A 21628-nucleotide genomic window follows, 5' to 3' on the forward strand; every position below is an offset into this window, starting at 1 on the left:
TATCTGATCGCCATAATTCTGTGGTTAGCCGATGGAAAAATTGAATAAGGAGGATAGTTCGACTCGAATTTAGCCTTGAGTATGGTCCAGACATAGGTGATGGCACAGATATCTATTACTAAATTTCCACGGAATTCTTGTTTCATTTTTTTGCAATCTTGCTGCGGAGTACAAAATAGACAGGGAGGCCGAACAGGACAGCGGATACATATGTCAAAAGTAACGATTGTGTTCCTTTGAACATTTTATTCTCAAATTTTTGAATATTTCCACGACAGGGCCTGGTAATCGACTAGATTTATGCTAAATTCAATGCCGGAACCTCAACATCCAGCAATGGTGCATGCAGCTGGGTCCCGAAAGTATCTCTCTCACCAACACTGCCCTGTAACTGGTTAGCCGGCCGCTTAAATGTACACTTCCACCCGAGAGCTGGTTCAAAAAACATGCACGTCAAGATGTCGTCGTCAGCCAGACGGTAGAGCCTCTTCATCGCTTCTGGGGTGAGCACGTTACTATCACGAACGTGCTTCCAGATCCCGGCGTCGTCGAAGAGAATGTCTAGTGTTATCTCGTAAGGACCGGAGTTCTTTGACCGGACGACGGCTGCTAGGTCAGAGATTCTAGGTCGCGAACTAGTAATGTTGTGCCTTGGAGCTGTGAAATGCAAGGACAGCAGTTAGCAATCAAAGTCATTGTTGAACAGTGTTCGTCCACTCGCGCGCATAGTTCTGGGAACTTACCCTCTGGAAGGGTTGTCACGACATCTTCGGCCCGGCGAACCGGTCGCTCTGAGGGTACAGGCTTGGTCTTATTATCATTCGGGCTGCCGATGAAGAAACTTTCGATTGGGAAGAAGCTGAGCGGGTCTTCGACGTCCATGAGATGATAGACACTGAACTTGTACACCGGTCCCACAGACTGCTCCAATGGCGTCAAGGGAGACGCGAAGTTCCCCGCCGTTGCCAGCTGCCCTGGATATTCAGCATGTAGAACCATGACTCTAGCGAGTCCTGCTATCGCATCGGCATCCTCTTGGGTCTCAGCGACGACTTCACCTAGGACACCGATCTCATGGGGAATCGTGGTGGCCGGTTCGAGTGGGCCCATTACAGCATTTCTCCCGTATATGTGAAATATTAACTGTGGACCGGCGGCTTCACCGAGGAGTGGAAACGCCGCTTTTGTCCTGGCTCGGACCGTCTGTTCGAGAAAGTCGTCGATACCTCGTATCAGGATAGGGTCTCGAATGCCTCCGATAAAGGCTGAACGGAAGCCGACTTGGGTGGCACCTTCGAGCTTGATTTGATATGTTGGGGTAGGAACAAACGTCGCCCCGTGTATCAAGATCGACCGATTATCCGCTTGCTGCTTGAATTGTACGTTGTTCAGATGCAAGACCCCTCCAGGCCCCGGGAGCCTATCAGGGCGGGTTTTCTCGTACATGGTGTGTGCGGCGACGGAGCGGGGGATGCATCTCTGGCCTGGAGTGACGGGTGTGAGCTCGAAGCTATCCTGATACATGGTTGCCAGGATCGAACGGCCTTTGGGTACCGCACACTGTCCTCCACACTCGACAATTTTCCCCATATGCCACGCTGGATCGCGATGGACGCCCCGGTGCATGCTGTACGCTGCAAAAGGGGCTGGATCATATGACCGTCCTGAGATGATGATGTCCACCTCTGGATCTTCCAATGCTTTCATGAAAGGCTCAGCCCCCATCTGCGCGACAATGGCAACGGCATTCAACACGTCTTCCTCCTTCAAAGCAGGTCCAGGCCCGCACGGTGTTATAGCGCCCGCCTGCAGCTTTTTTAAAATCGCCTGCCGGTCATTCTTGAACTTGATTGTTGAGACTTTGAACTTGTAACCTTTTCTCTCGCTGATTTCGCGCACAACATCGACTAGGAAGTTGACCTGCTCATTTGTACCGGCGCCGCCAGCGGAGCTGATTAACAATTTGATGCCAAAGTCAGCGCAGGCTTCGAGCACCGGACTCAGATCGTGCATTAATGCCTGCTTGCTGACAATTGTGCGCCCACTGCCGAGCATATACGGTCCGGGGTCCGTGGAGCCGCTGTCCATGATTATGGCGTCCGGACGGGTGCGTTCGTCCATGATAATCGTCCAGAAGTCGACAATATCATAGCCATAGCCCAACATGGGCGCCGGCGTAAAGATCTTGACGGGATAGGTTTTGGCGATCATCTTGATCATTGCTCTCTCAAGTCTCCTTGTACTCTGCTGACGATATGAGGCAGGAAGGACACTCACATCTGTTCCTGCCGTCAAGCGCTTCGGGCCCAAAGTTAAGGATTGAAAGGCTTGAGATTGCCTATCGACCCTTCGGATCGATATCCCTCTCCGCTGTCGGAGAAATTGAAAAAGGGGCGCCGGTGACGGGCTATTCCTTCATTCATCGAAGATTGTATGAATTCAGCCTTGCGCCCCCGACACCGGCCAAGAGGGACGCTTGATGTCTGTCTTGTTCACTTGGATCGGGCCAGCTTCGGAGAGAGAGCTCGCCACCAAGTGCACATTATGCAACAAGCTCTGCTCCGTGATAATCTACCTTAATTTTCCCACTGAGGTTTCTCCACGCTTTCAGCATCTCACTGACCATTTCTCTCCCCTCCCCCACTCGAATTTCCCACCGAGGAGCAAAACTTGTATCAACCCCAGAATTGCTACCCCAGATCCAATCCACAGTCTACTGCTACGTGCCGAGATGCAGGCGAAGAACTGTCAAACTGTGACACGATTCCTTGCACTCCGCGGCCTTGGTTCGGAGCCCCCTTCAAGTCGACTCCAAACCAAGGTTGAGTCGACAACAGTACCTAGGTGGGTTGCTACAGTGGGCAGGCCTACGATGTCGGTGGGGCTAACCAGGCCGCACGGTTCAACAGGCTCAGGTCCCTGGGACCGGACTGCCACCCGCTGCATTTCTTATTTGCACAAATATTGATCCCCGTGGCTTATATTTGTCGTTTCTCATGTCCTTGCCTACTAGTCTTCGCTATCATATTAGCATATTGAAATTCTTCAATCATGGGTTCTCTGGGATCGTTTCAGCAGACAAAGTCGCTCTCTGACATCAAAAATAAGAAGCTACTCCACTATCATGGCTTCATTGATGGACAGTGGGCCGATGCAGCTTCCGGGAAAACATTCGATTTAATCGACCCAGGCACAGGTAAGATTTCTCGCACGGTGGGAAGACATGCAGGTTTAACCAGTTTTACTTGAAGGTGAAAAACTCGCCACTTTTCCTGAAATGGGAGCAGCAGATACGGCTCGAGCTATTGAAAGCGCTTCCAAAGCCTTCAAGACATGGAAAACCACCTCAGGCCGCGAGCGTGGGCGGATGCTGAGAAAATGGAACGATTTATGCTTGGAAAATACTGAAGACTTTGCCTTGATTATCACTTTGGAAACGGGAAAACCGCTTTACGAGGCTAGGGCCGAAGTGATCTACGCTTGCAGCTTCCTTGAATGGTTTGCCGGTGAAGCTGAGAGGTAGGAAATTCTGAATCTCTTTTCACGGTAAAACCTACGCTGCGTTATCGTTTACTGACAACTCCGACAAAAATCAGGACCTATGGCGAAAACATTCCCACCGCCAATAGAAATCAGAGACTCGTCACTATGAAGCAGCCGATCGGGGTGGTTGGATGCCTGATGCCCTGGAATTACCCCATGGCTATGATTACTCGGAAGGCTAGCGCTGCCATCGCTGCCGGATGTACTACCATCTGGAAGCCTGCCGGCGAGACGCCTCTGTCTGCCGGCGCCATGGCTGTTCTTGCCCTTGAGGCGGGCATTCCTCCTGGAGTGATTCAAATCATCACCAGCTTGACAACCGTCGCGGAAGTAGGGAAAGAAATTTGCACGAACAAGCTTGTGAAAAAAGTCAGCTTTACCGGCAGCACGAGGGTTGGTAGGCTATTGATGGAACAATGTGCACCGACAGTGAAGAAACTTAGCCTGGAGCTTGGAGGAAATAGCCCTTTTATCGTTTTTGACGACGCGGATGTTGACGTTGCCGTCGAGGCTGCTGTTATGGGTTAGTACTACCTCCAGAGAGAGATCTGGGCCGGGAAATGCATCGTTCACTTACTGACCCATCCGACAGCGAAATTCAGAAATACTGGCCAGACGTGCGTGGCTGCCAATCGAATTTTCGTCCAAGCCGGAATCTATGACAAGTTTGCAACAGCCTTATCCAACACAATTTCGACATTCAAAATCGGACCAGGTACTCAGGTACTGCAGATTATATTATAGATCTGTGCTACAAACGTATATACTGATCATGGCTGTAGGATGGCGTTTTCGTTGGACCTTTGACTCATGAAAATGTGCTCACGAAAGTGCTGACCCACATTGAAGGTCTGACTTCCTTCTACCCAGCCTGGTGATATCCAAAAACATACTGACAAAGACTTCAGAGGCCAAGAGCAAAGGCGGCAAGATCATCTTAGGCGGCAGCCGAGTTGACGGAACTAAAGGTTACTATGTCCATCCGACCATCATTACAGGTCAGTCTTCATCTCCGAACCTCCCGAATGGCTCCTCTTTCATCTTCGAAGATGCTAATCAAATTGCTATTACGCACAGATATGCCGCGTGGCACCATCACCGAGCGAGACGAGGTCTTTGGCCCGGTCATTCCGCTGTACAAATTTCATACAGAAGAGGAAGCCATCGAACTTGCAAACAATGTCGATGTAGGGCTCGGAGCCTTCGTCATTACGTCCAGCATGCCCAGACAATGGCGTGTCACGGAAGCCCTGGAGGTGGGCGTCCTTCCTGAAGTCGACTTTATGATATGAACGTTTTGCTGACCATGAGTGACCTAGGTTGGTGTCGTTGGCGTGAATATTGGGCTCCTTTCGGCCGCGGAGAATCCTTTCGGAGGTGTGAAGCAATCAGGCTTCGGTAGGGAGGGTGGGAGACAAGGTATTGATGAGTACTTGATTCTCAAGAGCATGTTCCTCAATGTTGCAACCGGATGATTTGGAGGAAAGTTGCGGAGGCGGCACGACTGAGATCCCTCTGGCATACGTGAGAGTATGTGCAGTAAACATACGAGAACAGAGTTGTGCTGCGTCTATCGTAATCTTTAAAAAAAATTAATAGCGTCAATCACCAAGCTTGACTGTCTTGGAAGTTTGTCTTGATAATGTACTGCCTAGAAATCATGACAATGCAACATCAGGCAGATATAAGATGTATTCAACGATGCTGTCTTTCTTTCTAAGTACAATATGCGCGAACTGGATAATGTGGCATTGATAACTTCACTCATTTCATCTCAAAATCCGCCTTTGAGAGTTACTCCTCCGGCGGCAGCATCAAACTCGGCGAACTGGTTGATCCCCACGACACTAAAGACATCGTAGATGCCACCAGCTTTATCTTCTCTCTCCGTCACCAACCCGGTGTCGCGAAGCTCCTTCATCGCGCGCCGAGTCGAGTTATAGACCTCGGCCAACGACAGAATGGACCAAATGATAATCTTAAATCCCATTTCTTTCGCTTCCTTCGCACTGATTACCGGAGTCACCCCGCCGTGAACGATGTTCAGTAGACATGGGATAGGAGCGAGCGCTTTAACCGCCTCTCGGGCTTGCTCCTTTGAGACAAGACCTTCGAAGAAGGCGACATCGGCGCCTGCTTCGTGTGCAGCTTTTAATCGTCGAATTGCTTCGTCGAACCCAAGAGATTGGAGGGAGTCGGTCCGTGCGATGATGACAAGATCTCGGCCAGATGCTTCTCGAGCCATGCTCGCGGCGCGGATCCGAGTCAAGTATGTATCCAAGGGCACTAGTTCCTTATTACGGAGGTGGCCACAGCGCTTGATGAACGCCTGGTCCTCGATGTGCAACGCGGCCACGTTTCCTTCGATATACGTTTTCGCAGTTCGAGCTGCAGATAATGACGAGCCAAACCCTGTATCGGCGTCGGCGATCACTGGGACAGACCAGTCCAATCCCGCAATCATGCTTGCGTTGGCCGCCATTTCCGTCATGTTGATGATACCTAAGTCCGGTGCGCCTATTCGAGAAGCAGCCGTGCCCGCGCCTGTCATGTAGAGTGCGTCGAAGCCGATGTCGAGAGCAATGCGGGCCGTAAAGCCATCGTAGACACCAGGGCAAACAACTATCTTCTCGGGATCGTTCAACATTTCGCGGAGGATGGTTGCAGCTTGTCGAAATGGCCTCTTGCCTTCGCCATTCCGCTGCGCAGCACTGAGATTTCCTGTGCTCATGGTTGGAGAGTAAACTGGGCCTATGGAAGGAATGTTCTTCGTGCACACTCGGCAAAAGTCTGCACCACAGCCTCAAGTCGCCAACGGAAGCCGAGATTAAATTTATAACATCACCTGTCGAAGACGCTTCCGTTGACGGATTGAAAGGCTACCGCAGCGGACAGCGATACAAGCACATGACAAGTATAGGTACGTTACGTGGGATCAGTTTTCCGCCATTGCTACGCGCAACAGTCACGGACGACAAAAGAGGCAAGACGCAACCCCGCTCAATGGGGAATATGGCGTTGAGTGGGGTTTGTCAACCAATACCTACTTGTACCGGGTAGTCCCTTGTAGCACTCGTAGAACTCGGTATAAGCAAAATAAAGAGTACGGAGTTACCCAGCGGCACGGGCGGAGCTGCCTTGGAATTTGAAGCCCGGCCTCGACCCCTCTCGAATATACCACCTAAAATTCACGTTAAAATGCTTTAGGTTCTACTTAAATGTCACGTGTGAAGTACCCGGCTTGTTGGCACAAAGATTGCTGGGGAAGCGGGGGTTAGAGACTTCCGATCGGATGGTGCGAGTGCGGACGCATATCTGCGAGTTCGGTGCTTGCTCGCAGGAATCGCTTTCCCCACATGGTCCGAGTCGGACGAGGATAGCCGATCGGAGGTTTACAGTATTGCAGAGGATAGAACAACTGGGTTTCGGTTTATGCTGGCTAATGGATTTGTTGAACAATCCAAACTCCTGGAAGTTGGGATTTCTATTACGATCAAGATAGAGGGTGCAGAGAAAGCTAATGATAATATACTGCTACTCTGAGGGACGGTTATCTTTGAGTGCTGCATCTCTCACGAAAGGAACATTCGGTGTTTCAACGTTTGGCATTTTCTCGCTACTTGAGGTTCTTTGTTAACCCCCGCAATCGGGATAAAACTCGGATCGAAAATGGCGTCTGGCCACAGAATAGGGCGGGCCAACCTGCAGAGACACATCCGTCGTGAAATCACCCATTAGAAAACTCTGCAGCACTTCCATTCCGTGTCGTCGACCCTGTTCCTGGAGAGACAATAGCACCAACACGGTTTCTTCGAATAACGATGCTCCATTATTGCTCTCTGCCACACTGAGCCAATTCCAGGCCAACAGGTGCCTTCTACTCGCAAGTTGATGCCGTCTGGCAACCTTTGGAAAAGGAGACCCTGAGTGGGACACTTGTTGGCGGTATTGCATCGAAAAACTCGCCTCAGGTGCTGAGGTTTGCTCGCAGTTGCGAATCAAACGGCGAGTCTTTGAGTCGGCTCCAGTTGCAAATCATTGTCCTTAGAGCCGCGAGCGCTCAACGGTCAATGTGACCCATCATGTTTGCTTTGTACCATTCTCGGGTGTCTGGATGGCAAGTTCAGAGATCAACCGTCCTACTTGGTCCTCCGTCATATTGTTCTGGAAGGCGACCTGTTTTAGACTTGCCCCGTTTGCAATACGTTCCGCCATCACATGGGCAAGCGTAGTACGGGCTGGAAAGTGTTTGTTGTCAGGCATGTCCATGGTATCGTTTATTTCGTTGTTATTTGTCGAGGTGGGAGTCTTTGTGACGCCTCAAGGGTCAGCATCCTGCCAGCACAATGGCAACAGAAACTATTTTGCAGGACTTACTTTTTCAGTGGCGCACAAAGTCCCGTTCGAACGCATTTGGTCTCGGTGAAAGAGGTTGTCAGCTAATTTGGTGCTGCAAAGATAGGCGCGTGCAGATCTGATCCCGCTATGTCGGTGTCGAGATCTCTAGCAATCGGTTTTCAAGTGCTGTTGGCTGCGCGAGGACCTGTGACTTTCTTCACTGGTACAGCATCACTCACCGATTTGTAGCAGTGCATATGCAGTTCCTTTGTTCTTCCTCAACAATAGCAACCCCCTTCTTAGGGCGTCGCTAAAAGTAAATTGTAATGCAAGATATGAGATGGGACTGGACGACTGGCTAACTTTATGAGAGCTTCTGCTACAGTTCTGTCCTCTAATTCCCTCCCGACAGGACCAGAGTGAGCCGGCATACCGCATCATGGCTGAGCCTGACAGGACCTTTACTAACCGACTCGGTGCCTACCGCGCCCACAATCGTGTGATCGAGAAGGCAATTCGTGTGCTCTCTCAGGGCAAACCCTTACAGATGATGGGGATGAGCTGAATATCAGGACATCCTAGCTTGTTTTTCTAATCTGCGGGTACCATGAGCGGACGGTGAGTATGCTAGAGGCTTATGGAATCCCTACAAGGTGCTCGACGATGCTTACGGTAGGACCAGTTACAAAGTTCCTTTCAAGCATGCGCTTAGGGAAGCAAAACGAGAGCTTGACTGGAAGACGTTAAAGGGCGATCTGGTGTAAATGATTGCCTTCCCCATGTGCAGCTGCTCATCTTGTGGCCTGTCGGTTGACTTCAAATAGAGGAGTAGTACTAATCAGCAAGGTGATAGTTTGGATAGAACAGCGAGAAGCAAGGAATCCAGCAGTGGGTAGATCTGATGTCTCACCTTGATATTCCGCGTGAATCCTGAGACCGAGCTTCTAATCTCCTAGATGATTGGACAAAGCCACATTGCTGTTCGCTACAATTTGGTTGGATCTGTGTCCGATTTTATTAGTCTCTACGGTAGGTTTTGGGGGAAGGATGGCCTCACCTAATCCCTTTGAATGGCGGAAGGCTAGCGCCCCGGGCAACAGCTCCTCCTTTGTATATCACTACCCTTATTAGATCCAGCTTAATCCACATTGGATATAGGACTTCCCTACCAATGGCTGTATCCATAACGTGTATCTCTGCATCGATGTACTGCTAGTGATATTAGTTGATACCTCCATCCGGATCGTCATTCTCAGAGGGCTGCAACTGCCATAGCATGACAAAGGATGTACTGCCTGCTTGATTAGAGGCAGTAGACTCGCACTGCCTCTTCCGATCCCTTTCTCCAGGTCTACTTTAAATCCAAAAAACTCAAGTTCCTTCTTGCTACACAAAAACTCCTCTCATTCCGAAACAAAACTTCTCTCCTCAGTTGCATTATCCACGTTCGAAATACATCAGTCTTGGTCTACGATCATTTCCAATTTGATTGGTACACACTACCGAGAAAAAGGTCCAGCCTTATTTCAAAGTTAGGAAGACGGGACTTTGTGTAGACGAAGTATGCCATCGCCAGCAGAACCATTCATTTCCCTCATTGTTCCACCTGTTGCGCAGGGACAAGGTCGAGAATCCAGTATGTCTCCCCTGACCGATGTCACTGCCACAGAACAGTTAGGTCCGAATGGGCCGACTGTATCTCCTTTGGTGCCATGTTCTCAACATGAGGCTTCCACATCTACCAGTGGGCAACCAAGGACTATCACGCGAAGATATGCAAAATCGCTGACAGCGCAAGATGTGTACAATCTCGCAATAGACCCAGTACTGGTACCGAGGCCACTCACCATTCAGAAACAGACTCGGATTATATCAGCTCCCCCAGCCCTTGAGAATCCTGCAGCTGGCAAAGACATGGGATCGAATGAATTGGCTCAACACATGGCGAGCGTTGATGTATCAGCAAGAGACACTCTCTTTGTTGTGGATGAAGAGATTCAGTCATTCTATTCTCCTGTTCCAGTGTCAGCTTTCAACGAAGGGGAGTATCGTGGTGCTATACTCAATCGCACCGACATAGATGGGGATGCTGCATCGGTTGACTGGGAAGAATGGGGAAAATGCCTATCGTTGATTGAAGCCAAACGAAACGTCTTGCAAGACAATCCACCTGAGGGAGAGGTTCGAGAATGTTCAGGCGCTGATATTGACCACAAAGAAGTGTATCACGACGCCCTTGAGAGACAAGAAGAGACCATGAGCGAGAAATCCAGCACCCAGCTATCCAACAGTCACAAAACCGCATCTCCACAGGTTCCAAGCATTCAAGAACGTCTCCTTCTCCCTGTTGTTAATATCATCGTCACCCCCCCGCCAGATGTCACTACGAGACCACAGACTTCCGGACTCAAGAAGGTTTTATGGAAGACTACAGGGATAATTGTATCTCTACTCGCTGGGAGACTTCTGGGCATACTCGTGTCGGAGCTGCAAGAAATTGTGTTTCGGCGTGGGTCTTCCGTAAAGCGATTCAGTCCACCTCCGTCGAAGGAATCTACCAAACCTGCTTGAGTAAGAGCCTTGGGTTTTCGAGCATTTGTATTTGTTAAGAGTCCCGACAATTACTCAAGTCTAGCCCAGTCTTTGCTAATTTTTTGAAAGCAAGCGAGGTAGATCTGATTGCAATTGGAGGATTGTCGGGCAATAAGGTCAGAGGACAATGGGATCACGTGGAAAGGCAAGGCTTGATGGGTCAGGGGCAAGGCTGAACTACCTCCGAAACAGCGTGTGAAATGGTTAACCTTTTGCTTCCACGTAGAAGTTTCGTTAAGCCTCTAGAGACAAAATTCCACTCCAGAACTACCCCATCATTGGTGAGAGCCTCCTTCTTCAATCACTTTTGCATCTCAGCTCCAGTAGCCTGAGGCTTTTAAATTGGAAGGTGGTTCAAGAACTCGTATGTACCAGTTTCGCATGATGCAGGCGTTCGCTTACCTTGCAAATATCAGGAGTGCAGTTTAGTGAGGGGAGCTTCTTTTTTCTACATTCATACAGCGCGATAGAAAGCAATCGTGTACCAAAGTCCAAAGTTAATTTAAGTTGCACAGTTACTTAGGAAGAGATCTCTAAAATGAGACCATATTCTATTCTTCAGTTATCCAAGTTTATTAAGTTCGGAATCAATTTTTCAATTTTTTTTTCTTACTTTCATTTCACTTTTCAACCTGTGGGAGACCTGATTCGAGTAGCGTAATGTCGTACCTAGCCAACATAGTACGAGGCAGTTCTTGTTTGTGAAGAGTCTCGGCCCGGAGTGCTGTTAGCTGCATGTGTCACGGACGGAAGAAAGCAGCCGAATATTAATCACTGTCAGGCGCAGCTTCACTGCGGCTGCCTCAGGAACAAATTTGACATACCGTTGCTCTGTCTAGCCTTTTCTTTCTCTCTTCTTCCTCTCAAATCATTCAACTCTAGGACTCAACCTTGTCATCTGAAACAATTTTCCCTTTGTGAACCTCAAACCAAGACCATCTTCAACACTAATCCTACGCGTCTAATCATGTCATCCGGCTCCCCGTCCGAAGGGGCTGGCTCCAAGTCTCCTCTCGAACTAGCACCTGCATCCGAAGCTGAAAACACCAAAGTCCGTCCTCCAAATGGCGAGATGTCTACCAAGATCAAGGAAACTTTGTTCGCTGAACCTTTCGTCACGCTGCCGCTTCAAAAGTCCCCGACGATTCCAACCGCTGCTACAGGTATCAAAGAGGCTGTTCATCCCGAAGATCTTCTGGCCGAGGATAGAAACCATGAGATCACATGTGGCTCTTTGGAGCGGGAGCGGGAGCGCGAGAACACAGTATGGGTTGTCACAAAGAGACGTGGTAAATTAGGAGACATAGCTTCTCCTTCCTCTCCTCCTACAGTATCACATCTTGCTAAACAAGAACGAATCGCAAGACAACGGAAAGAAATGTCGGACAAGGTAGCCCCTGAAGGCCATCATGTTCAAGACAAGTACGAGTCGAAGTTTTTCAAGTCCGCCGAGACTGGGATAACGCACGGGTGCTTGTTTCATCCCGACCGTGAATTCATCCATGCCATACGAAAAGTGGCTTCTGGAGCCACCGTGCAGTCAGTCATTGAGCAAAGAAACTTGGATGTCACGGAAAGCGACCTCGTGAAATATATGGCCATCTTTTGCTCCAGGGCCATCACAGCCGCTTCTGGTCAGTGTGGCGATGAGACCGACAATGCCACCGACGATGGAAAAGATAAAGATGTGAATGGACAGAACATGGAGGTCGGCGACTCTGTTGAGAAATATCCGGGATTCGATGAAATTGCCGGAGAGCTCCAATGTAAGGCAGGACTCATACAGCTTGAAGCTAAGGAAGCTGAAAAGTCTCATCGCCGCCTAGTTTGGTTGTACCTCATACTCTTCTTCGTGACAACACCACACTTGGGATGGAGCGTGAAGATCATGATACGAGTGGCTGCAAAGTTCATGTTTTGAACTTCTCCTGAAATGGGACGAGGCTGAGCTCGGTTGGGGTGCTAACAAAGCAAATTTCAAATGACAGAAATAAATTTTAAGCTTCAACTCGGAAGAGGTCATTCGAGTGTTTCCTACTTGATTTTTCACAGGCTGCATCTTTCATATTGCAAAGAGAGCTCTACTTGCCGGCGCTTAGTGTACTGCAACTAACGATCACCTTCATATTCTCATGCCTCCAGCGCGAATTATTGTATGGTCGGGCCTTTCGGACGCTGGTCGGGTCCGCCACGGACAATTCTATTGCCCGACGCACTTTTCAGCTCTGAATCATCAACATGTGTAATATCTCCAACGGCCGAAACCAGACATCAAGTATTATAAAAGCAGGCTGATGGTGCGTCTTGGTAGCTTGGTCAAATCTTCTCGCCCTTGTGAATTTAACAAGAAAGCTTAATATCACTACCAAGACAAGTTGGCATACCCGCATGACAGCTCACCATCGGCCAAGCACCGGATTTGCGTTCGCGGGTTTCTATCATGTCTTCATGTAATCCAAAAATTGCCATTGTTGGTGCAGGCCCTGCTGGACTGACACTCGGTGTCCTGCTCCACAACCGTGGCGTCCCGTTCAACATTTTTGAGCTGCGCCAACTTCCGATGATAGAAGAACTTGCAAAACCTTCTGGATCCCTCGATCTTCACGAGGACTCTGGTCTTGCTGCTATCAAGGAGTGTGGGCTATTCGACCAATTCCTTCCACTGACTGCGGAGTGCTCTGAGGACGACAGGATCGCCGACAAGGACGGGAACATCCTCTACGCGGACGAGGGCGAACACTCGAATCGCCCGGAAATCTCTCGGCATGCCCTGACCAAGCTTCTGTTGAGCTCCCTGCCAGTCGATGTTGTCAGGTGGGAGCATAAGCTGGTCTCAGTTACCAGCTCCACTACCTCCGGTCACACGGGGACAGAACTGAACTTCGGCCCCAGGGGCAAGCACATCTTCGACCTAGTGGTTGGTGCCGACGGCGCCTGGTCGAGGGTCCGTGAGCTCCTGACAGATGTCAAGCCGCACTACGCAGGGATCCAAAACATAACCGCCACCGTTCGTCACATCACAGAGAAGCATTCACACCTAGCCGAGCTTATCGGTCGGGGAACCTTCGCCGCCCTCGGCATCAGACATGGTGTATGTTCGCAGCGCGGAGCGGAGGACTCTGCCAGGATCTACGTCTTCGTCACAACCTCCGACGAAGACTTTGCGACCAGTGCTGGTTTGGCCGGTAAGACGGCAGCAAATGCCAAGGATGTACTGCTGGCCAACGACACCCTTTTGGGAAAATGGGGCACTAAGCTCAAGGAGCTTGTGCGTGTCGTGTTCGATGCGGAGACAGCGGACAATCCTGGTGCAAGCGTGGACGTCAAACCACTGTATACGCTGCCAGTTGGAATCAGCTGGGATCATAAGGCCGGAGTCACTGTGATCGGCGACGCGGCGCATCTAATGTGTCCATGGGCTGGTGAGGGCGTCAATGTCGCTATGTGTGACTCGCTCCTACTATCACGAGCAATCGTCAAGGCATACGAAGCAGCCGGGCGGGATGCGGCCTCATTTCAGCGGACTCTCGAACCGCTGCTGGGCGAGTTCGAGGTCAACATGATGGCGAGGGCGAAGGAGAAGGCAGAGGAAACCTTTAGGAATGGCCAGATCATGTTCGGAGAGTGTGGCGCGGCGGGCATGGTGGAACTCTTCAGGAGCCACGGACAGCTGGAGCAATAGGCTGGTATATAGCAGGCGCCCTAACCATAGAAAGCTTCAGAGGCAGTGGTATGGGGTGAAGCCAAAGAGAGATTAGCATGCCACGTAATGACTAGATATGAATATCAATCTATCACGTTTGCATTTTCACGAGGGAAACAGCTTCCGGCTCGAATGTCTCAGGAACCTCCCAAGGGACATTGGCGGGGTTGTGGATGTGGATTCAAGGTCAAGGGTGTACGTCGAGAAGAATGTACGGATTGTAGATGGGAGCGTTCTCATTTTACCGGTGGTAGAGAGCAATCAAAGCACTGCAGATGTTGTAGGAGCGAGAGCCGCTGATCTCATTAAGGGTGGACAGAGGGTGAGAAAACAAATCCATGCAAGGCTGCGAGGCTGCCAAAAAGGAGTATCGATAACGACGGTTTTAGCGTGCACTTGCCGTCGCCAGAGCTGCCTGAATTGGTCGAACTAAGCCCAAAATATTCTTAGTGCAGTTAAGTCCAAAACGCCCTTAGTCCAAGGCGCTCTCACCACCTCGTCCTCCGCGTCCTTGCGCAAGTATTTGTATCTGACTCCAGATCTTGTGACGCAGTTTGCGCAGTCCACCAAAAGCATCATATGATGTCTCTGTGCCAGCCGAATTATCTCTGGATCAATATTGGCGACACGCGGATCACCAGGCAAGGCAGACTTGCACCAACATTGTTCGTCGGCGTGGGGTGAAAAATGGACGAGACGCACCACTCCTGACCAGGCGTATTCGTATTCATTTCTTCCACGACCACAAACCCCCGCAAATGAGAGGGCAATTGACAAAACTCAATTCACACCACCTATCTGTGGTATGCTGATGACTTCTTCTGGCGCCCTTGGCGAATTGAGATGTAGGGTTTCGAGGGACCTCATCATCCTTAAGCGACAACCCTTTAGTGTCTTGCCATTTCGCCCTCCCGCCTGGCGTTCACGATGATCAGTGGGTCACACCATTTGTTCGATTGGCATGAGAGTAGCTGTATTCGCCTTCTACTCTGTATAGACCGCATATTAAGAGAACACAGGTCGGCAATATCATCATCCGCATCAGCTTTTGTCCTTGTTCTCCAGTATCCGCACCAGGTTCGCTCATCAATTCAAAATGTCTGAACAAAGTATGCCCTTTTTCATCATTTCTTTTGCTTTCCCCAATATGGCCGCGCTCAAGCTAACACTCGTCTCTCAAACGCAGTCACCGTCAACCCGTACCTTCATCATGTGGCCAAAGGCGCCTCATCCGCCTTTGCCATTCTCTTTTTCTTTTCCTTCCTTTTGCACGTCTACCAGAGCAGGCAAGTCCGATAGCCCAGACCCGTCTCTATACAGCGTGGATCATTTGCTTTTACAGCTAACAGTGCGCGGGACGTGAGTAGCAAGTACAAGTCATGGTATTACTCCATTTGTCTCCCATTGGCGGCCGCCGTGACGGTCGCGGGGTTCATCTGTCGTGAAATTTCGGCCTTCAACGGCTCGGATCAGGTCAGCGCTGTCGAGGCGCTTTTTTATACCGCAACGTGAGCTTGTCCCTCGAGGCTACTGCGCTATGTCGGACTTTGACTGACGGGTGGATCAAAACAGATACGTCTTCACTATTCCGCTTTATGCTGTACGGAGTCTACTATTTCCCAACCCTTCTCTCCCCTCTTTGTCCCTCATCCCCCTCTAACCACAATGTAGTTCATCCTTCATCTTGATTACCACCTTCCCACCGTCCCGCCCTCGCTGGTTCCCCCGATCCATCCCCCACTGTATATGCTCTTCATTTCCATCGTCACATCCGCCATCATCGCTTGCCTCGCCCAGGGCTGCGCGACATACTTCTCCCCTCAAGGCAGATTGTCGGGCGAAATCACGTCGGGACTCCGCCTGATCAAGGCCTCGCTCTTCCTCCAACTATTCCTCAACCTGCTCCTGATCGTCATCCTCAAAGTCTGGCTCCTGAGGCTGTGCATCCGCCGCCGCCGTTTCCCCGAGCAAATCGGTCGTCTGCCAGGCCACATTTTGGAGGTGATAGGACTGCTCTTTTTCCTGCTCGGGATGATCATTTTGACGAACGTCTTCCGCACGGTCCAGATCTATGCCCAGCCGACGTCGCATCTCTGGACGACCGAGGGGTGGTTCTGGGGCTTTGTAGTCGCAGAATTGGTTGTGTATAGTGCGGCGTGGCATTCGATGCATCCGGGCCGCTTGATTGGCAAGGAAGAACGGGGATGGAGATGTCATGGGCCCAAGAGAGGGGGAAGCGGGTGCGAGGAGCCTGCTACCCGTCAAGTCTAAAACAGGGCAAGGAGAACGACGAGAGAAAGGGAGGAAGACAAGCGGCGCCAAAACCAGGCGATACTCGCGACTAATAATATGATGGTTTAGATCCAGCCAGTTTAGGCTATGCCGTTGCTGTTGCCGTTGCTGTTGCCGTTGCTACTGGTCAAGGCTGAAGCAGATAGGCGCAAGGCTGGAGGAGCCGGTTACTTCCGGATAACGCAGAATGAGAATCACATATTAGTTCACACTGTGGACATGCAGCCGAAAGCCGTGCTATTGTATTGTCTATTGATTAGTTCTGTCGCCTCGCGCTTGTTTGCTTTCCTGTCTCAAATGCAGCTCGAAGTTGTTGCTTTTGTTTCGCTTGAGCCCTTTTTTGTGTGGCAGGTGATCAACCCCTTCAAATGACCTTCAATGTCATCAAACGTAAAATGCCTCATAACCATAATGTTAATACACTTTTCAAGTTAGAATGATCGATTGCAGGTATTTCACATCCTGCCTTTGTGTTGCAGCTTGAAAATAGTGAACCCCTTCCTCGAAATGACCTCTCGTTTGCCGGATTGATGTCGTTGGTGTAATCATAACGGCATCCCAAGTCCAATCGATGCCATTCAGTCTGAGGCAAGCCACTGTCAGTAAAATCCAATCGCCCTCATTCAAGCACTGAAAGGTAACGCGCTGCAGGCCAATCGGCCTCTCCGGGGAATACCTTCAACACTCTTCTATAGTTTGTTCAGTTTTCTTAATCACACCAGTAAACCGTCCCGTACCACCTTCAAACTCTCCATCCTCGACCGCAGCCCATCGCTCAATATTATTAGGCCAGCCGAATCTCATCCCCCACGCCTCCTCGAGGACCCGCTTTTCGATCGGATGAATGCACTGAGTCAATGTCCCTAACCACGGATAATGAGCATCTGACATCATGATGTTCGTGGCGTCGACCTTCTCAGAGGTATGGGTTGCGACATTCTGCGTGTCAACTGCGGCCGCCCCCTGTCCACTTTCAAGAGATGACGCTTTAGCAAATCGCTCCTTGCGAACATCAAGGGCAGTCTCAGTCACAGGTTCGAAATGAATGGCCGCCGAGTTTTGGTTAAAATCTGACGACGGACCCAATATCGAGATCTTGACGTAGCCACAGCTGTTGAGAATGATCTGCTGAACATGCCCGCGGAACGTTGATTTGGGCATCGGCTGCAATTCTCTGTCAATGAGTCCTGCGTCGTACTTGTGTCCAAGAAGTGTTTTCCCCGGCGTAATAGCATCCAGTACTCGAGCCCAAGCAGCTCCACTGGGCAAATTCTCCCGAATCCATTCTTCTCGGGAGTGAAGACAGCGAATATTGCTCAGTAAATTCGTTATGGGTCTCGTGATATCGGCATCGTGATATGTGGTCATGCTGACAGAGTCGAGCGTTAAGGAATGAAGGCTTGTGTCTCTACTACTTTTCATGAAATCTTGCAGCATCCAGGGCGTGAACCAACAGTTTACGAATCTGAGCTCTCGGACGTGGTCGAACTTTGTGACAAGTGGAGAACCAGGGACATCGGTCATGTCAAACAGCCAATCACCAGGAAACTCGACAATTGGCGCGGGCAAGACATGCTTGTTCCGTGCGAACATGCCAACAGCATGCTCTCCACCCCCAGTATAACCAAGGGTTAGGCTGTGCAGACTCTCTAGCTTGGTAATGTATCTCCTCAAGAACGTGGTGAACGTCTTGGCGGCATCTGAGGGACAGATGAGCATATTCTTGACAAATTCCCGATCGCCCATTACATGTTCCTCACGCCAATCGGGGCTTATGAAGATCTCCAACGTCTTCAGCCCGGACAAGGTCTTCCAGAACTCCCACTGTTCTAAGGATGGTAGAAGCCCGGAGGACAATTTGCTGATGCGAAGAGTATGGATTGATTTAAAGTTCTGCTTGTGTGTAATGATGGCTGTCGTGTAAGCGGACAGGAAGACACGCTGCGCCCATGCAGTTTCCATCAACCATTGAGCTTGCGCTTCTGTGAGCAAGCCGGGCAAGAGTGGCGATACGGCAGGATGGGCGGTTTTGTTTTGGATGACCGAAGAGTGACCTCCATGTTCAGCAGCAAGATTGTAGCCGCTGAAAATGATAGGCCACTGAGGTAATCTCCTTCCTCCGTTTCGGGAGTGAGCTAATAGTTGGCGGTGGATTGCAGGATCAAGTGCGTTGATCGCATTTGGGGGCGCGCCATTCTGATCCAAGCCAGCTTCCACCCCGAAAACCGGACCAACTCCAACATGACATTCTGGATCGTAATCAAATTGCTTGTCCTGATGTCTGAAGCTTTCGATATCGCGGATTTTGAGACCATCCAAGAAGCGAACCTCTTTAAGAGCAGGGCCTGATGGCGGCTGCTTCGCCATCAAGGTTTTGATGGTTTCGTTGATGGTATTCTGTTGGGCCCATCTGAAATATTCGTTGCGGGCAAAGGTGGTCCAAACATTTTCGTTCTTGAACGTCTTACCAAAGATTTTGCTCCCCTTGGTGGTTCGTCGGTTGAAAAGGGCCATGTCAGAAATGTCAGGCCCCTCAAGCCAGCCGTGACCGCTGTCGACGCACAATCCAAGCTCCGAGGCTCTAGTGATATATCCCAGTGCCTCTCTCAGTAACGGCCGATTATCGTCAACGAGATCTTCGATTGCCTGCAGTTCTGGAAAGCGGGGGTATTGTTCTGTAGGCCACGTAAATTTTCCAAACCACGCGACTTGCTCCTTCTCGATGGTTTTCGACTTGGCATGCAACAAACCTTGCAGGTCGTACTCGAAGGAAACGCCAAATTGGTTGATGTCAGCCCCGTACTTCTTGAACATCGAGTTGGGGGGAAGCCATCCGGACTTGCTATCCCAATCACCCCCGGTCATGTCGAAGAAGTTCCTGTTGAAGTTGACTACAACATTCCTCAATTGGATAGGAGCCACGATTTCTGCGAGATTCTTGCTGACCAGGCGGAGATTTTTCACGTCTTGGGTAGAAAGGAACCTGCAAATTTCCGTCCATAGATCGACATCAAACAGTTGTATAGCACTTGATACAGATCCAAGAGCTTTGACAGCTTTCGACGAACGGATCCTAGTTGATCTTGTGCTAGATAGACGCATGCCAGGAGCATTTAACGGTTTCCAGAGACGCGGGTGTTGTTTCCGCGGGGTTGGGGGAGAAACATTCTTCCATTTTGGATCGCTAACCTCAGCGCCTGGCACGTCATCAGGGAAGAATCTCGCCCTCGGAGTCTCGAGCCTGGGAGGAACCCCTTCTTCCGCGATCTCGAGCAACGAGTTTATATCCCTGGGTCTGTAGAGACCCAGGCGTCGTCTGTCGGGATCAGCTGAGTGGTTTCGTTTTGCACGCGTTGCCTGCTCGATAAACTCCTTCTTCTCGCTTTGAGGGATAAGTTCAGGGATGATGCTGGCATAGTCGAAAGGAATAGTTGATGGACACTGGTCTTTAGACCCAATACGTGTGACGTCCTCGCTGGTGGGAGATTCTTGTGTTGACAATTGATGGTTCTGGACGCCAGGAGCGAGGGTGTTAAGTGGCGTCTGAGGAATCGTGTTACCGGTTGCCAGCTGCCCAGGCATAGATGAAAGCCAAGGTACTGAGCCAGTAGGATTATTCTCAGATGAAGGAATAGGATGAGACCCTTGAGTTTGGTCATGCTGTGGATTACCCGCACAATGAATGTCTGATGGCACAGCAGATGACGGACCAGAAAGCGAGAGACCCTTCGAATGTCTCTTCTGACGCAACTTTGCGCGCAACGGGCTAGTTAAATCCTCTTGAGCAATGTTCCTAACGGCCATTCTCTTGTTCTTGGTGTGCTCCTCAAATGTGGTTGTCCTAGAGGGACTAGTCGTGCCTGGCAGCGAGATGCGACAGTTTCGTTGGACAGAAGGTTGTTCAGACGGGCCTGGCAGAGGTGGTGTTGGTAGTGATGGCTGAGGCAGTTGTGGCTTTTCAGAGCCACTTACACTCTGAGTCGCATCTTGACTGGAGGAGTCCCTGCGTGCTAGGCGCTCCGATCGTCGAGTTCCCACACTCACGGAAAGTTGGCGGTTATTGACTCGATCAGACAACGTTGGAGCAATAGGTGTTGAATGGAGTACATGTGTAGGTGATTGATTCTTGCCAGTATCGAGCAGCCCACATGCCGCTGGTACCGCTGTCTCCTTTTGTTTGCCCTTCCCTTTTCCCAACGTAGCCTCGCGTTCACGCTTCAACTTGTCGACCTCAGCTCGCAGGTATTCAGTCAGAGTCTTGGGACCGAAATCCGTAGCAAAAGCGGGAGGGACGAAGTAAGCATCGGCATCAGGAATGGGGCGATTGTTGCCTTCGACGAGGTTGTCGATGACGGAAGCAGCGGGGGAGTTGAAAGCAATAGTGCCGGGCCGTCGTTCGCGCCTAGCAGCGAGGCGAGCAACGGGTTCTTCGTAGTCTAGGTCTGTGGTGGGAAAGCGCAATCCAGATCCATCTTCTTCATAGTGGCTCGTAGTCATTCGTGGAGGGTGCCGGGTGGTCATGGTCACAATTGGCCAAGGTTGAAGACGAAGAGATGCACATTGATGCGGAGTATTGCGCAGTTTTGTTGCTTTGAAGAGAATACACGGAATTGATGAAATGACAGCGGCAGTAAAACCACTGAGAACGGAGGCTTCAAGACCCTTAACTGACGCGAATGAAGTGATACAATGTTGCAGATTTTGGGGGGACAAGTTTGGTTTCTCAAGTCCCAGGCAGAATCTCCAATGACATGTTCATGTGGATGGAGCAGCCTTCACGGCGAGCACGGTTATTGGCGGCACCAGCGGCACCGACTGTGCCTTGCGGATCGGATTATCACCATTCCGTCATAGCTATGCTTGGCGCTTCGCGGCCTCAGCCTTGCTCAGCCTCGTCTTGTGGTGATATCTCACACGAGGCTCCCAGCCTCTGATTGATTCAGCGTTCTCGTATCCTTTCCATCAAGCTAGTCTACGCCTACCACACAGGTTCCTGTTCAGCATGTCAGGAGAATTTTCCCATTCCTGGCTATGGCGGAGCTCTGGCATCTCCATCTATGTCAACTCTCTTCTCTTCTAGGCGTGGCACGATAATGCCAACTGAGGATTTAAGTATGTTCCGGCGATAACGGGCTTTTCCTGTCTCCAAAGCGCTCTCTC

General features: G+C 50.4%; 7 protein-coding genes across 7 annotated transcripts; 4 read left to right on the forward strand and 3 right to left on the reverse strand.

The window, feature by feature from the left end:
* Positions 1–298: 298 nt before the first annotated feature.
* On the reverse strand, positions 299–2211 carry A1O5_10318 (uncharacterized protein; the record flags this gene model as incomplete). The annotated part of the gene is made up of 2 exons (XM_007750894.1): positions 299–657; positions 744–2211. The coding sequence occupies 2 exons, from the start codon at positions 2209–2211 to the stop codon at positions 299–301; spliced, it is 1827 nt and encodes a 608-aa protein (XP_007749084.1).
* An 840-nt stretch (positions 2212–3051) lies between these two features.
* A1O5_10319 (succinate-semialdehyde dehydrogenase (NADP+)) lies at positions 3052–5018 on the forward strand (the record flags this gene model as incomplete). The annotated part of the gene is made up of 8 exons (XM_007750895.1): positions 3052–3196; positions 3252–3519; positions 3597–4066; positions 4136–4266; positions 4326–4392; positions 4452–4541; positions 4621–4799; positions 4863–5018. 8 exons carry the CDS (start codon positions 3052–3054, stop codon positions 5016–5018), a joined length of 1506 nt encoding a protein of 501 aa, XP_007749085.1.
* Positions 5019–5317: 299 nt separating this feature from the next.
* Positions 5318–6274, reverse strand: A1O5_10320 (methylisocitrate lyase; the record flags this gene model as incomplete). Its single annotated transcript, XM_007750896.1, has 1 exon — positions 5318–6274. One exon carries the CDS (start codon positions 6272–6274, stop codon positions 5318–5320), a length of 957 nt encoding a protein of 318 aa, XP_007749086.1.
* A 3245-nt stretch (positions 6275–9519) lies between these two features.
* On the forward strand, positions 9520–10452 carry A1O5_10321 (uncharacterized protein; the record flags this gene model as incomplete). Its single annotated transcript, XM_007750897.1, has 1 exon — positions 9520–10452. The coding sequence occupies one exon, from the start codon at positions 9520–9522 to the stop codon at positions 10450–10452; it is 933 nt and encodes a 310-aa protein (XP_007749087.1).
* A 988-nt stretch (positions 10453–11440) lies between these two features.
* A1O5_10322 (uncharacterized protein) lies at positions 11441–12394 on the forward strand (the record flags this gene model as incomplete). The annotated part of the gene is made up of 1 exon (XM_007750898.1): positions 11441–12394. The coding sequence occupies one exon, from the start codon at positions 11441–11443 to the stop codon at positions 12392–12394; it is 954 nt and encodes a 317-aa protein (XP_007749088.1).
* Positions 12395–12913: 519 nt separating this feature from the next.
* On the forward strand, positions 12914–14155 carry A1O5_10323 (uncharacterized protein; the record flags this gene model as incomplete). The annotated part of the gene is made up of 1 exon (XM_007750899.1): positions 12914–14155. One exon carries the CDS (start codon positions 12914–12916, stop codon positions 14153–14155), a length of 1242 nt encoding a protein of 413 aa, XP_007749089.1.
* Positions 14156–17146: 2991 nt separating this feature from the next.
* Positions 17147–20989, reverse strand: A1O5_10324 (uncharacterized protein; the record flags this gene model as incomplete). Its single annotated transcript, XM_007750900.1, has 1 exon — positions 17147–20989. One exon carries the CDS (start codon positions 20987–20989, stop codon positions 17147–17149), a length of 3843 nt encoding a protein of 1280 aa, XP_007749090.1.
* Between the last annotated feature and the right edge of the window lie 639 nt (positions 20990–21628).

This window comes from Cladophialophora psammophila (assembly GCF_000585535.1).
Source record: "Cladophialophora psammophila CBS 110553 chromosome Unknown aczJe-supercont1.19, whole genome shotgun sequence".
Classification (NCBI taxonomy): domain Eukaryota; kingdom Fungi; phylum Ascomycota; class Eurotiomycetes; order Chaetothyriales; family Herpotrichiellaceae; genus Cladophialophora; species Cladophialophora psammophila.